The sequence below is a fragment of the Aptenodytes patagonicus genome, chromosome 4 (genome assembly GCF_965638725.1).
Source record: "Aptenodytes patagonicus chromosome 4, bAptPat1.pri.cur, whole genome shotgun sequence".
Taxonomy (NCBI): domain Eukaryota; kingdom Metazoa; phylum Chordata; class Aves; order Sphenisciformes; family Spheniscidae; genus Aptenodytes; species Aptenodytes patagonicus.
This window is the reverse complement of record NC_134952.1, coordinates 42,480,413-42,495,986: the sequence shown is the minus strand read 5'-3', so window position 1 is coordinate 42,495,986 and position 15,574 is coordinate 42,480,413. Positions and strand designations below refer to the sequence as shown.

The window sequence follows — 15,574 nt, the reverse complement described above, 5'->3', positions numbered from 1 at the left end:
GCTGCGGTGCTGGAGGCAGTCTGAGCACAGTATGGGGAGCTGCTTCTCCGGGTGACGATCCTGAGTGCAGTTCCACAAGAACCATCACAGCTAAGCAGTTTCCACTAGCAAAGTTTGCTTGTTTAAAGAGAGCTTCACTTTCTCGATGTTATGTTTCCACTTATACTATGGAAAATCAAAAGTCATGGAGAAAGCCGAAGAATAGCCCTGACACCAAAATAAAAAGGGGGAAAAAAAAACCCCTCACAGCTCTCAGCAGAGCTTCTAGGTAGCAATTTACAATCTGCGAGCTGTTTTCTGCAAGGGAAAGGAAAATGCACTCTGCATCTTTAAATTTGGTGCTGTCAGACCTGTCACCTTCATCTGATGATTGAAAGGCTGCAGTGTCACAGCATCATTTCAGACAGCTGGTGTCTGATTGAGAAGGATTCCTCTATTAACTGTGGGCCTCCACGATTCCTCTCAGGCAGCGAGAAAAAGGGCTTTAACAAGCTGCCTGTAGCTTACAGGTTTCACAGGAGAAAGATGAAGATCATTTAACGTGTGTTGTTTGTGGGGAAAAAAGACAGTCGAGAGAGGATATGCTAACAGTGTCCCATATAAACAGAAGGAAACTTCATTAAACATGGGAAAGATGCTATGATGGGAAGATCTCTCTAGGTAGCTTCATCAGACCCAAATGAGAGCTAGAGGAACATCACTAGCAGAGGCTTTCTGAGTCCTAGGTAGCTGTAGTCTTAGTGCATACGAGTGCTGCTTTAACTGGGGTAGCTAAAAGCTTTGATACAGCATATCCCCTCTTCTCTCCACAGTGCTGTGTCGCCAGATTGTTTTCTTCCCTGCCATAGGGATTGTGCCTTCCTGGGGTATATTCCACGTCGCCGCTGATGCACTTTAATTAAGGCAGTTCGCATCACTGAATCATACACAGGCAGGATCTCGTTTAACCAGCAGCTGGGATATGCAGACTAGGGAAACATGCATCAAGCTTTGTGTGTGGTTTTAAATGTTTTTCACTAGTAATATATCATTATATTGCCTGATTGTTTTTCTAGCTCTTCACCTTTGGTTGGAGAGAAGACATTCGCCCCGGGGAGCCACTTCACACCAGGAAGTTCTGCTTCGACGCCATTTCGCACAGTAGCCCTGTCACACTGTATGACTGTCACGGGATGAAGGGAAACCAGCACTGGAGCTATAGGAAGGTTGGAGTCACTCTGGGGCATCTCAGAGGTTCAGGCTGCCTTGAGCCTATATTCAGTTTAGCACAGGCTTGTGTTTTCCCACCAGAGAAATTTTGTTTTAAAATCCACCCAGTCTTATTCCAATTTTAGTTTTGTGGTAATCTCTCTAGAGTGTGTTCCTTTTGAGCATTCAGCTATTTATGTCAAATTTAAATGAAAATGGATCTGATCCAGCTCAGAGGGTGTCTGTGTTGGATCTGTTCCCTGAAAGGTGTTTTACCGTTCTGGCGCTTCAAGATGCTTGTGTCATTTTAACAGAGGCACTGTTGGAAATATTTTCATCCAATGTGACAGCAGCAAGAAATGCTGCTCATGAGTTAAACATTATTATTTTACTACATTTTAAAGATCACAAGTGGCAGAAAAATCTCCCTCAAAAAAGACCCCAACCCAACATTAAAAGCACTGCTGTAAGCCCAAAGAAGGCAGGAGTTTATAAATTAAAGATAAGCAGCTTAGACACTACTTTGATCTGCTAAGTTTCAGCCCATTTTTATAAATCACTGGAAACAGGAGGTCAAGCTAGAAACTGTCAGAGCCTCATTTAGGGCAAAAAGTCCTGGCAATGCTACCGAGTTGTTGTTGTTAGGTTTTTTAAATGGTTAATCAGCAAGTTGCCTTGATTAAAGATTTCACTAATAAACTCTGTATTCCATGCAGGATAAAGACATACATGTCTCTGAAGCGCTGAGGATTCCTCTCACACATCCTTCACTTTTCTGTGACCACTGTGCCTTGCCCACCACCTTGCTTAAGCTGAGGCCAAAGTGCCAGGGATTGGGCTTTGCCAGATAAACCTCAACAGTGCTTTCTAGTTTGAAATCATACATAGTAGAAAACTAATTCAGAACCATTAAAAATAGTTTTGCCCCAACCCTTTTTCTGAGTCCCTACTTATTATCCTGTGCCTTTTTACCCTATTTATGTTGCAACTGGTGATCCACCACAAGATTTTCCAGAAGTGTAATCCCTCTGAAACTGTAATAAAGTTAGAAGGTATGGGCCAGATATTTAGAGGACATAAATTGTCATGGCTGTATTGCTGCATATCTGGCTTTATAATGCCATAATAATACCTTCTTGCTTCAAAACCCTTCCAATTTATCTTTTTGCTTACCCAAGCTGCAAGAAAGAAGCTTTCATACCTTTAGCACTTCATTGGTGCCTAATGTAGCCGGTTCATAAGACAAAATGCAGGCCTGGAGCTGCCCTCTATAAGGCTCATCACCTTTGATGTGGACAGAATACAGCAGATAACTAAAAAAAAAAAGACATTTGAAAAAATACACAGTGTGATTTCTATTAAATCCTCTGCACAGCTTCATTTTTCATTTCCAGAAGGCTGACAGGGCTCATATAAAAATTCTGAATGCAAGGCAGGCATTTCCATCTCAGCAAGAAACACCACAAAATTTTGTTATGATGGAAGTACTGACACAGACTTAACTGTAATACCAACCTGACAGCATTAGTTTGCATAAACCTTCAAATTAAGAAACTGCATTGAAATAACAGAATTATGTATATATGGTTTTCTTTAGGCTTAGTTTTAGTTTGGCTACACAGTAAGTAGTTTTTTATTGTTTCACATAGTCTATTTCCTCAGATACAGGGCAGATTTAGATTAGAGATTTTTGGTGGTACAGCTATGCCTCCAAAATCCTAATGATATAATCCTTACCTAGTTTTGAAAGCATCTTTGCAATAGGATATATAGTGTTTTCCCCCCAAAAAAAAACTGTACAAGAAAAGGATGTTATATCGGTTTAACTGCATCTGTACTAGAGCCCTTTACCTAGAGGATGGTACGCTACTAAAATTGCACCCTAAATAAATAGAGTAGTAGTCTGGTTAAGCAAGAAGTGCCTCCTTTTAAAAAACAGAGAGCAGGTCAGCAACTCTGTTCTGTTCTCTGCACCACTTACAGACACTGTAGCTTCCTAATGGTCACATATCCATCTTGCCAATAATTCTTACCATGTTTTAGGAAAAATGACCTTGTTTGTCTGTATCTTATAAGATGCTTAATATGAAGCATTTCTTACCATGCTGTCATACTGTTCCTATAAAACTAGAAAATAAGAGGTTTTTGTTCTTTTAAGGATGAGTCTCTTCTCATGATCATTTGCATCCTCAAGCCACTGGTAAGAAGAAGTTAGGGCTGTGAAGTGATTACAAAGTGCTGCAAACAGTTTGAAGCCAGGCACTGTTTTAAGATTCCATATTCTTATAGCACAGAAACCCTAACAGCCTGTATTTGGATACTGGCAAACAAAAACAGCTTAAATATTTTAGTGGCAAGTAGAATACATTAATATTTTACTTTGGGTAAGGAGTGCTCTTCTGAAAAAATTTCCAGCTTATCCCCATTACCTGCACTTTGTTTCTCATTGCAGTGCAGTCTCAGAGTATGCAAACTGGATACTTTTCAGATGAATGAAACCAAAATTACCACTAACAATGTGTCAGAAAACTATTCTTATTCCCATATTGCTAATCACATATACGGCTACATGTTAAACTACATCTGAGCAACTATTTGAAAGTCTAGTAAGTCTGTGATATTAAGTAATCAGGTTTTTTAGGACCAGTCCAAAATATTGGTCTGTAATAAAACAGCCAAGTATACCTTTAAGAAATCCCTGTAAGCAGCGATGGAGTAGAATGAATCCAAGTAACACCATAAGCACTACTGTGGGTTGGAAATAGAAGAAAGTGAGCTTAATACTGGGAAAAAAATTACTGATACCATAATGGGGCTCCCCTCAATGATGGGAGCAATGGGAGAAATTAGATAGATAAATGTAAATAACTTGAAATTATTAGAGAGTTGGAAGAATAGTGGCTTCCCAAGCTAAAGCCATTTCCTTGACTCTATTTGAGATTCCTAAGCATGCCAGAGCCAAAGATCAACAGCGCCTACAAATTTCCATTCCTCCCAGTGAAGGGATATGCCTCTGGTTTTCAATGTAGCATCATTCTGGGTTGACAGGTAATACATTGGTTCTGATAAAGCGTGATTCGATTTATGTGCTCTAGTCCCATTAGTGCTATTTGTAGAGCACAAGTATCCAAGAGGGGTCTGATTTAGTAGGTCTCTAAAAAGAAACAATTGTGCAAAATCAATTTCATTGTACTATGATTCTACCCTAAGCCTAGTGATTATAATAGATGCTAGACTGACGACATCAAAAACTGTGCCCAGAACAGCATGGTTTGCTCATACTCTCCTGACAGCTTCAGGGACAAACTGTAAGAGTAAGTTCACTCTTCACACAGTAGGTACATAGATTATTTCCTCAGACAACCGAAGACATGTCATTGTGGTAGTGGCTTTTATCATATGGACATCTGTCCTGCTGAAACAGCGCTGGGGCTACCAACTAATTTCAGATAAACTACTGCAGCCACCAGCTGATAATGACTTCCAGTTGCTATTGACCTTGGCCATAGTTATAGCAGTGACCTAGAAGAAATGAAAGGCTCTGTGTCTCATTACCAACCCCCTGAACTGACGAGGCCCATTATCTTATGAAGAAGTTTCTCCTTCTGCAAATAATCTTCAGACTTGCCTTCATGCAGAAGAAAAAAAAAAAATTGCTCTGCTGTTTTCAGATGTTAGAAAAGTCTCCACAAGAGCTCTTGTGGCTTTTTAATATTGGTGTAAAGAGGAATTTATATATTTCTCTTGGAAAGTTCATCTCAGCGATGCACGCAACTGTTACCCCTTAAAGTCCTGAGCCTGTTTCCATTGAAATCCATACGAGCAGCAGGCTTTGACCTTAGGTCAGCATAAGCTTGAGATGATAAATTAATAGGCCTTTATATGTGGCTAAGTCAGCCAGAAGTTTTTCCAGAGTGGTAACTGTGTCCCTGTTCTTAAAAGACGCTTTTCTTTCCTAATAACCAGACTTTCTAAAAGAAAGCACCAACAATGCTTCACTCAAAAATTGCATCTCCTGGATATTTCTGTGAGAAGAAAGACCGCCAGCTCTCTTCGGAAAGGCTGGAGTGTTTTTCATAGCACGCTTTTTGTACTGAAGCAGTTTCCTTTCTTCTTGTACCAGCTATCCTATTAAAGCTTCTAGTATTCCAGCTTTGGCTTCCTAACAGCTTGGCTGATCCTCATGCCCAGCTATGACACAAGGAAAACCAGATGCCACCTTCCTCCGTGGCCCCACAGTAGGTGGGGTGACCGTGGGACAGTCACTGTGTCCTGGTTTCGGGCAGTGCCGCTCCATCAATCTCTCACAGAAGGACAGGAGGAGCTGGCAAGGTGCAAACAGGTGCCTGCATCGCCCCGTAGGGTGCTTGGAAGTTCTTGCAGGCCCAACTCCTAGTAAGGACACGACAGCCCTTTGTACATGGTACAGTTAGCCCCTTCTTGAAGGATGAAGCATCCTGCCTGCTCACCTCGTAGAGCAAAACAGAGCATGACAGAAAGGCCTCTACCCATTTGGTTTAGTCCAGTTGGCTTTGATGGCATCCCTCTGAATTACAATCTTGGGCATGCGTGTGTTTACCCACTGTTTTGGGGAGAAGGCAGATGCTGGAGGTGAAAACCAGTGTTTGTGAAAGGCAGATGTGACAACATCTGCCAGAGCATGAGATGCTTTTGACTTTGCTCTTTGTTGCATCTGTTAATATAAAAAAAGGGCATTGTACTTTACCAGTGTTTCACAAACCCCAAAGTCGACCAATTTCATCTTTCCTAAATTTAAAAAAAAAACCCAAACAAAAAACCCCTTTCTTTTTCAAAAGTGTTTTTAAATAGCTGGTATTTCTTATTGGTTTATTGTGTTAATATTTATTTTTGTCTTCATACTTCTTTTCTGAATGTGGGGTATTTTTAGTTAAAGAGAAGTTTCTGTACGATTGTTGCTCAGCACCCAGAGCACTTCTGTGAGTTTTTAATCAATTGCAATTTGACAAGTAGCTTTTTTTTTTCTCTGGCAAACTGGGCAAGCAGGCACATCCTGGATTACTATTAAAATACTGGCAGGGCATGTTTGGCACGGAGGGGAAAAGCCTGGATACGTTTTACAGAGAGTGATCTGAATTTTATTTCAACAGATACAGTAAATGCATAGTCCCTGGAAATTTTCAAACCGTCTAATCACTCCCACATCTGTCTCTCTCAAACACTTGCCTACGTAAACTAAGTACGTTGAAACTACCCAACCCGCAAATACCAGTTGCTCGTCTGGGTAGTCTCTGCTTTACCAAAGATTCACAGGTTATTTACAATTCGCTCCAGTTTTGTGAAGTAAAAATTAATAAAACTGATCATCATAAATATCCTTTCTAAAGCAACTTAATCCATGCTTATCCTCCCAAAATCTCCATAGGGAGCTAAAACAGTGTTAGGATTTCCTTCTTATTAGGAGAGCGAGCGTATTTCAGTGGCTGGTCTTACCGAGGCCATAGGCAAAGTCTGCATTTCATGGGGTGAGAACTGGGTTCTTACAGTCCTGGCTCTGTCTGTCCATTACACCACTTCAATTAATAACTCCTTTTTAACATCTTCCTCAAGTTTAAGAGTATCCATTTTCCAGACAGGTTGTTACAGATCCTCCTGCCCAGAAGCACAGTAGAAACTGTCAAAACCAAATCCAAACAAACAAAAAAAAAAAAAACAAAAACCAACATTTTTCAGGTTCAGACATTTAAAGAGGATCCAGGGAAGCACATGATATGCAAAGTTTCTTAAAATACATTCTATTTTTTCATTATATTATGTGGTTGTTAGTTAAAGACCAGAAGGTGCCTCCTGATTCTTTCTTGAATCCCCAATTTCGTGAAGGATAATAACCCGAGGAAAAAACCACTCCATTCTCTACAGCTTCCTAATAGTAGCTGTGGTTATTACGCAAGGTTAGTGCACAGAGACCACAAAATCATTTCAGATAGGGCTGTGTTAATCCATGTTCTGTAAAATGAGAACACGTACGATGACTTGGCATTTGCTACTTAATTCTATTTTTTTCTCATTCCTGTAGGACAAAACTTTGTTCCATCCGGTAAGCAGCAGCTGCATAGATTGCAACCCAGCCGAGAAGAAGATTTTCATGAACAGATGTGATCCTTTATCTGAAACTCAACAGTGGATTTTTGAACATATTAATATGACTGTTTTAGAAAAATTTAACAGCAAGGCCAGTTCCTAGAAAGAAAGAAAAAAAAAAATGAACACACCCAATTACTTACAGACTGCAGACTACATTTTTGCCAGCATCTGGGTCGAAGGAGTCAGGAATTAAATTTCCTAGATCCAGGAAATCTGTTCTGAGGATTAAGAAAATGCCACAGCAAGAGCCAGCAGGCTGTCCTTGTGGATGTACAGTATCTGAAGAACTTGGCCAAGAGCCTCACCGGATGCTGCTGAGAACTTCAGGCTGAAAATTCCCTTGCTGGTCAAGGGAAAAAAATTGTTTAAAAACTGTTTAAAAGTACTCCAAGTTAATAAAGTAAAACAAAACTCTAGAGTTTCTCAGGTCAAATCCTGCTGTAGTGAGTAGCTCAGAACAGACACTATAATTTGGGATGGGTATATGGTGTGCATGACGGCTACAGGAACCTGAAGAAATCCCAGGTTTTAGAACTAAACATGCTGGTAGAAGAATAACGATGTCCCAGCACTCCCTAGACAAGATATATGCTCTGTTGACATTCTCTTAATAAAAGGTTGGGTTAAGCAGGTTTAACCCTCAGAACTGCTGCAATTAATTTTAAATACCTCCCTTTTACATTCCATTCGTTACCAAAATAGGAATGGTAGAAATCTTAGGGTCTAGAATTACACTGTAGTGAAGCATGAAATAAACTGTAAGGTTTTGCCCTCACATTTACCCCCTTCAGGAAAAAAAGTAAAGCAATCAAATTTCTATATATGATATATTTAGCAATTATGATTCAAATCCCATTGTCGCACAAGGTGAGATTTTTTTTTCAGTGACAAATATAACAGCATCAGCTGCAGCGTAAGGGAAGGCTTGTGGACTAGCTATCTTTTCTAAAGGTAGAATCCTTACCAAAGTATAAATTAAACTGAAAATAGACTGGAAAAAAAAACCATCAGGAGAGTAAGAAATAATTGCATACTGCATGCTGAACTAGGTTAGTCAAATTAACGTTGGTACACTGCCATCACCTAAAAGCGTGTTGACTCCCTGCAGTGCAGCTTAAAAGATCTTGCAGAGATCTTGCAGTGCTCTTGACGGGTAGGAGTGGAGAGAAAAATTGACATGAAACTAGTTGGGTGGTTTCAGAGTTTTTGAAATCCATGATGGAAATCACATGAACTTTCCAGAGTTAGCAAGTGAATGGTATTCTAGATCTCATGATGGAGGAAACAAGAAGTGCAACCAAGTTAAATGTTACAATATTTTGCTACTTCAGGCACAGGCACGATTCAGGGTAAGACAGACTTCTGTCACACTGATGATCATTATGGCCCGTGGTGTCCCTCAGACCCATCAAGCTGTTGGCATGAGAGGCCTCTAAAACTTGTCTGGGGGGCCTATGGTTCTTCTCAGCAGAAATCAGTTAATACTGATGTGTGGAACATAATTTGGTTTGGGATTTTTCATGGTAAGAGCAAGTATAAATTTATATCAAGTAAGTACGTGGCCTGCTTTTACTTGAAAGGTGAATTTACAGATGAAAGCACCATAAATGCAGATAGATCACAGGATTTCCTCTAAGAAGTGGCTGTAACAGTGCTTTCAGTTTCCAAAAACATCATATGTAATTAAGTTGATTATTCTGATTGCTGGAGAGGTAGCTGACTAACCAAAACAGTGACGTGCAATCTACCCTGTTTTGAGGGAGTAGGGTGGCTGTGTTTTGTTTATTGCTCCTTAAGCTGTGTTTATGCACAAAGAGCATTGATTGCATCCAGAGGGTGGTTCTAATACCAATAACTATGTGCTATTTTATGGCAGCACCTCGTAGTTGTAGATTAAGACCCCAAATTGTAGGTCATAGGAACTTTTTAGGAGGGGAATGAGGTCCTGTAGCATTCAGGATGCATGCACTTGGAAAATTGTGAAATGCATCTATACATTGAGCAATTGCTGCAAGTTAGTGAAGAGATCTTTCAAATAATCTGAAAGAAATGTGTCTATAGAGTTAGACTTCTCATTTTATGATTTTAAAATAAGTGAGCTTGTTTAGGTATTGTTTAAATTTAATTTGAAGATATGGTGCACTCAGGAACGGAAGCAGTAAGGCTACCGTATGAGGGTACTTCAGATTTGTTTAGCTATCAGTACACAGAACCAGACTAGGCGCTGCGGACTGTCAGCCTTCCCAGGTGCAGCGCTCGCAGCACCATTTATTTGCAGCCTGAACATGAGGAAAGAGGGTTTGGAAAAAGAAGAAAATGGCTGCCTAAAATGTAAATGCAGCCCTCAAGCTGCTGATTGTAACTGGCCCCAAACTGTCAAAGTCCTGGAAGCAACACTGTGTGCCCACAACAGAGAGGCAAAGCAGAATTGCTAAACCAGCTAAGCAATTTATATTATGCACGGATTGCTAGGGTTATATCATTCAGCGTCTGACTGCATCTCAGTGGCCTGATTTTGAAATGTTTAATGGGAACTAGGCTGCTGTTGGGGCAAAGAACTTCTATGCCTTTTATATCCTTCGTTGAGTAATATTGCACAGCATCTCGCACTGCCAGAGGAAACCTTCCCCTTACTCGTAGCTGGACACTAATTGTAAGCTCTAGCAGTCCTTGTCAGAAAATAATCCATATATAACCAATACTTGGATGTTTTTGGGGAAAAAAAATGATCTGTGTAATGTTTTCAGGTTTTACAGGCAAAATGTAAGAAAAATATATTGCAGTTCGTTGTGGGTCAACAGTGAGCAACTGTTGATCAATCTGGAAATATAAAGGTTAAATGAAGGTCCATATCTTGAGGAAAGTTTAATAAGAACTTGCCACAGTGCGGCATAGAAACATGTGCGTATACACACACATATATATGCGTGTGTGTGTATATACATATGTATATGTGACCAGTGGAAAGAGGTAGATGGAGGGGAGAGGTTTGTTTTCACTTCATGGGCTGATCCTTCAAATATTTAGTATAACCAGAACTGCACAGAAAAAAATGATAGGACACATTAGACTAACGGTGAAGACAGTTCTGTGTTTTCAGCTTAAGCAAATTTCTCTTTTTCAAAAACCGAGACAAAAAAAGCTAGTGTGCAGCTTCACCACAGACAGCTGTAATCCTCCTACTATGGGTATAAGGTGGCCCTAGGGACAGAGCGCTTCAGAGCTGCGCTCCCATAACATTTGGGATGACGGATTAGCAAAATGGTTATGACTTGCTAAGCACAGGACTCCTTCAACAGAAAGCTTTATTAATAATAAATGATCATCCCTACCTCTAAATTAAATTCTGTCTTGGGCGTTCTCCAAAGCTTTCCACTGATAACAGTATTTCATGACTAATTTAACATTCAGAATTTAAGTCTTCCTACAACCATATCTTTTCCACCCAACAAACATCTGAACAACTTGATAGGATGGACAGATATATCTTCCTCTCATATTTCACCAGGAGCATTTAGCTTTAATATGCATTTCTTCCACAGACTATGAAGTTTCTTCACAGATTTTTTTTTTTAAATACCAGATAGTTCTGAATATATTTTGAATCTAGGGCACAGGTAGCATTAACCGCTGTGGGCTCATCATTTCAGTGGAGCTATACTAATCTGCCCCAACTGATGACTTGCTTCAGGTTTTTTCAATTAATTATTTTATGGCTGAGAGGGCTTTAATCAACATGCCTGAAAAGAAGATCTTTGTATCTTAAGCGTTCATCAGCACCTACCCTAAACTTTTTCCATGTAAGGTTATCTGACTCTTTTTTGTGGCCATCAAACTATTACTACAGGAGAGCGCAACTGGAAAACTGGAATAAACACCAAGTGCAACTAAAACTCTAAAGTCACATGTATTTCCCTGAGTATATTCCAGAATCTAAACTAAACAGTAGCCTTGGGAGAGAGGGCTTAAAGGAGAGAGGAGGAGCTGGGAAACAAAGCATTTCACGTGTCGGAGAGCAGCCTTGTTGCAGAGGCATGACAAGACTTCACTTTTCATTGGGCACAGTCTTATTTCAGAAAAATGAGGTTGCTTTAGAACAAATGTTTCTGCAACATTATGGATATTTTAATGATATAATGCATACTTCCTGGGTGTTACCACTTCACGAATAAATGGTCTGTAGCTGCTGAACTAGGTCTTCCTCGTGATAAAGATAGACTAAGCTTGAAAGGAAGCTGACAAGCACTTAACTGCCTTTGATTACTGGCAATTTACCAGGCATCAATGTCTCCATGACCTCAGTGAAATCGGACGCCACAGAAGATCATAGAAGAAACGTATATAAATAGCTTAACCACATTGATCTGATGGGTTGCGCCTCTATAAGAGTAGATGTCACCTTTGTTTAAAAAAAAAAAAAAAGTTGTCATAATCAGAATTCATTTGCATTTTTACTGATAACTTCTGCAACGGACTGAGTGAGTGGCACCCTTTTAACCTGCTCAGACAGATTGGGGATGGAGCATTTTAGGAAGGCAACACTGGGAGGCTTTCAATGTGGCTGCCACCAGGGGTGTATCCATTTTCTGTTTAAAGAGCATCAATCTTTAATGCTGTTAGCCCAGCATTTTTCAAGAGAACACAAGATGTATATTAAAAAAAGAATATGATAATGGATTTATTTTTGTTTTTTAATCCATCAAGGTTGTTAGGGAAACCAGTTCAAAACCCTTGAAAACAAAAAAGCTGAGAGAAGTAGCTTTTTTATAGCTGGTATTAGTATTACAATGTTCATTAATTCTTTTGTATAATCCCCTTCCAAATCTGTTCCATGTATCCTCTTAGAAAGAGCACAAGGGTCCAAGAGTGCTTTTACATAACACTTTGAGGATCTTCCCTGTCTGAAAGAAAGTTTTGAAAGACCTTTAAAAAATTAGCAAGTATAAGCCAAAAGGTAACAAAAAACCCCAAGGAAAAATACCTGGCTACTATGTCTAGCGTACCAAGAGATTTTGCTAAACTTCTTGTTCTAAAATAGTATCCATTGACTGGAAAATTTTAGATGAATAAGTAATATATTTTAGTCAATCTTTAGTGTATAGTGCTTTCTAATTAAGATTTTTACTCTTAGAAAAATCAAATTTTAGTGAATCTGTATAGTTAGTTGCTGACAGGGGATTTTTTTAACCACGTGTAATAAATAAATCTGTCCTGAGGTCTCCTGTAGTCTCATATTTCATAGAATCATAGAGTAGTTTGGGTTGGAAGGGACCTCTAAAGGTCATCTAGTCCAACCCCCCTGCCATGGGCAGGGACATCTTCAACTAGATCAGGTTGCTCAGAGCCCCGTCCAGCCTGACCTTGAATGTTTCCAGGGATGGAGCATCCACCACCTCTCTGGGCAACCTGTGCCAGTGCTTCACCACCCTCAGTGTAAAAAATTTCTTCCTTAGATCTAGTCTAAATCTACCCCCTTTTAGTTTAAAGCCATTGCCCCTTGTCCTGTCGCAACAGGCCCTGCTAAAAAGTCTGCCGCCATCTTTTTTATAAGCCCCCTTTAAGTACTGACAGGCTGCAATAAGGTCTCCCCGAAGCCTTCTCTTCTCGAGGCTGAACAACCCCAACTCTCTCAGCCTTTCTTCATAGGAGAGGTCTTCCATCCCCCTGATCATTTTCGTGGCCCTCCTCTGGACCTGCTCCAACAGGTCCGTGTCTTTCTTATGCTGAGGGCTCCGGAGCTGGACGCAGTACTCCAGGTGGGGTCTCGCCAGAGCAGAGTAGAGGGGCAGAATCCCCTCCCTCGACCTGCTGGCCACGCTTCTTTTGATGCAGCCCAGGATACGATTGGCCTTCTGGGCTGTGAGCGCACATTGCTGGCTCATGTCCAGCTTTTCACCCACCAGTACCCCCAAGTCCTTCTCAGCAAGGCTGCTCTCAATCCCTTCATCCCCCAGCCTGGATTGATACTGGGGGTTGCCCCGACCCAGGTGCAGGACCTTGCACTTGGCCTTGTTAAACCTCATGAGGTTCACACGGGCCCACTTCTCGAGCTTGTCCAGGTCCCTCTGGATGGCATCCCGTCCCTCTGGCGTGTCGACCACACCACTCAGCTTGGTGTCATCTGCAAACTTGCTGAGGGTGCACTCGATCCCACTGTCTATGTCATTGATGAAGATATTAAACAGTACCAGTCCCAATATGGACCCCTGTGGGATGCCACTCATCACCAGTCTCCATCTGGACATTGAGCCCTTGACCACTACCCTCTGGATGTGACCATCTAACCAATTCCTCACCCACCGGACAGTCCACCCATCAAATCCATACCTCTCCAGTTTAGAGAGAAGGATGTTGTGGGGGACCATGTCAAAGGCCTTACAGAAGTCCAGATAGATGACATCTGTAGTTCTTTCCTTGTCCACTGATGTAGTCACTCCATCATAGAAGGCCACGAGTTTGGTCAAGCAGGACTTGCCCTTGGTGAAGCCATGTTGGCTGTCTCGAATCACCTCCCTGTCCTCCATGCGTTATATCTCCTTGTTATAATTCTGAATGCACTGGACTGAAGAAAATCTAAACAGAGGAAAAAATAAAAACCTCTAAAAACTGTCTAAGAAACCTGTGTAAAAACAAACAAACAATGAGAAAGTTCAGCTAGAGATGATCAGAAAAATGCATCACATTTCCAAAGCTTCAGCAGCATTCAGAAAATACATTTGCTCTGTGCAGTGGCTTTCTATTATTTCAGTGTATCATTAATATCAGTGGTACTACTGCTGAGGCAGGACTTCTGAAAATCATGTGCTATCATTTGGCACAGTAGATGGACAGCATGGTGCCAGAGAAAAAAAAAATCACTTTCTAGGAACAGTTCCTGAAAAAATTGCGTTCAGACATTGCAGTCTGGTATGCCTTTAAGAGTCTTAGCTATTTATAAGGTTCCCATTATCTTAGTATTTTTGTCTTTTTACAGGACCTGGTGGTGCGGTAGGTGCTTCAGTGGCCCTTATGAAAACAATGCAGACAGCAGGGAAACAAAGAGGACATGGGTTAAAACAATAAGAATTTGTGGTTACCTAAAGGTGTCATGTCCACAGCACTGTCAAGCAGGTTAATTATACACAAAGAGAAGTTTGTTTCTTTCGTGTGGCCACTGTGGTAGATGCCCAGCTTTACAGAATATATGAATGAGAAGGAGCCTTGCTAAGCGGGCCAGCAGGAAAGCTCATACTCGGCAGAAGATGTAGAAAAATCACAATGATCCATTTTAGAGAAGCAGATGAGTAGGGCATTGAGATGGATATCGCAGACAGTGTAAGGGATGTGAGGGGAGCTGCAATGAAGCAAGTCTGGTAAGTAGTACTATCTAAAAGACATTAAAACATAGGAAAGGAAAACTTGGTCTTCATTAACCTTAGCCCTCGTTAACCTTGGCAGTATCCCTAACGCTTTGTCAAAGTATTATTTGATTTAATTAAGTTAATCTTTCACCTCTCCCAGTGAATGACTCAAGCTGGAAGGAATCACAGCCCAAGCAAATTTCTGTTGATCAGCCTGGAGCATCTAATTGGCACAAAACACCTCTAGGCACAGTTTAGTCAAAAACCCCAACTGGCACCAGAACTAAAATAGTATTATTAGCCTGAAAGATATGTAGGCCTCTGGCATCCCGCTGTGGAAAAAAGTTTCACTTGCCTAAAGGAGTGATTGATGGTAATGATCCTAGATTAAGAAGATCAGGAATCATGAGCTTGCGTGGAGGTGAAAGGCCAAATGGTGAGATTAGGAGTTGGCAGTTTAATTGAGAAAGGAAGGAGGAAATAGGTGGTAAAAGGGAAGAAGCAGGAATCAGGTTTATTTCTGGATACGAAGGAAGCATGACCTACAAAGGTCAGCCACTGATCACTTTGGGTATCTCTTCATACCAGGGCTTGCGTGTTTATTTCAATCACAAATATTCAGGAATTGAGAGGCAATCAGTTCCACCCCCTCCTGCAAAGGACTTAAATTTAGAATAAAGAGAACTGCATAATCTGAAATGTATCGATCATGAAATACATGAGCGCAACTAGAGCAAAGCTTTGCTGGATGCCAAGCCAGTGCTGAGTTTTCCACCAAAGGTAGGTATGTGCGTTCCTGGGGATACTTTGTGGATAGCGTGTAGAAGCAGAACATTATGGTCACTGTTTTACCTCAGATTAATATTTCTCTGCATCTCAGGCTTTTCTGAAAGAGGAAAAGTGTTTAGCTAAATTTTCCACGA

General features: G+C 40.8%; 1 protein-coding gene across 1 annotated transcript in view; it reads left to right on the top strand.

Annotated features, from left to right (window-relative positions):
- GALNTL6 (polypeptide N-acetylgalactosaminyltransferase like 6) overlaps positions 1-7,544 on the top strand; it is a 507,998-nt gene extending 500,454 nt beyond the window's left edge. The window contains exons 11-12 of the mRNA XM_076336517.1: positions 1,056-1,205; positions 7,244-7,544. Coding sequence (XP_076192632.1) covers positions 1,056-1,205; positions 7,244-7,411 — 318 coding nt within the window. The 3' untranslated portion in view covers positions 7,412-7,544. The remainder of the gene's footprint in view (positions 1-1,055; positions 1,206-7,243) is intronic.
- Positions 7,545-15,574: the final 8,030 nt, after the last annotated feature.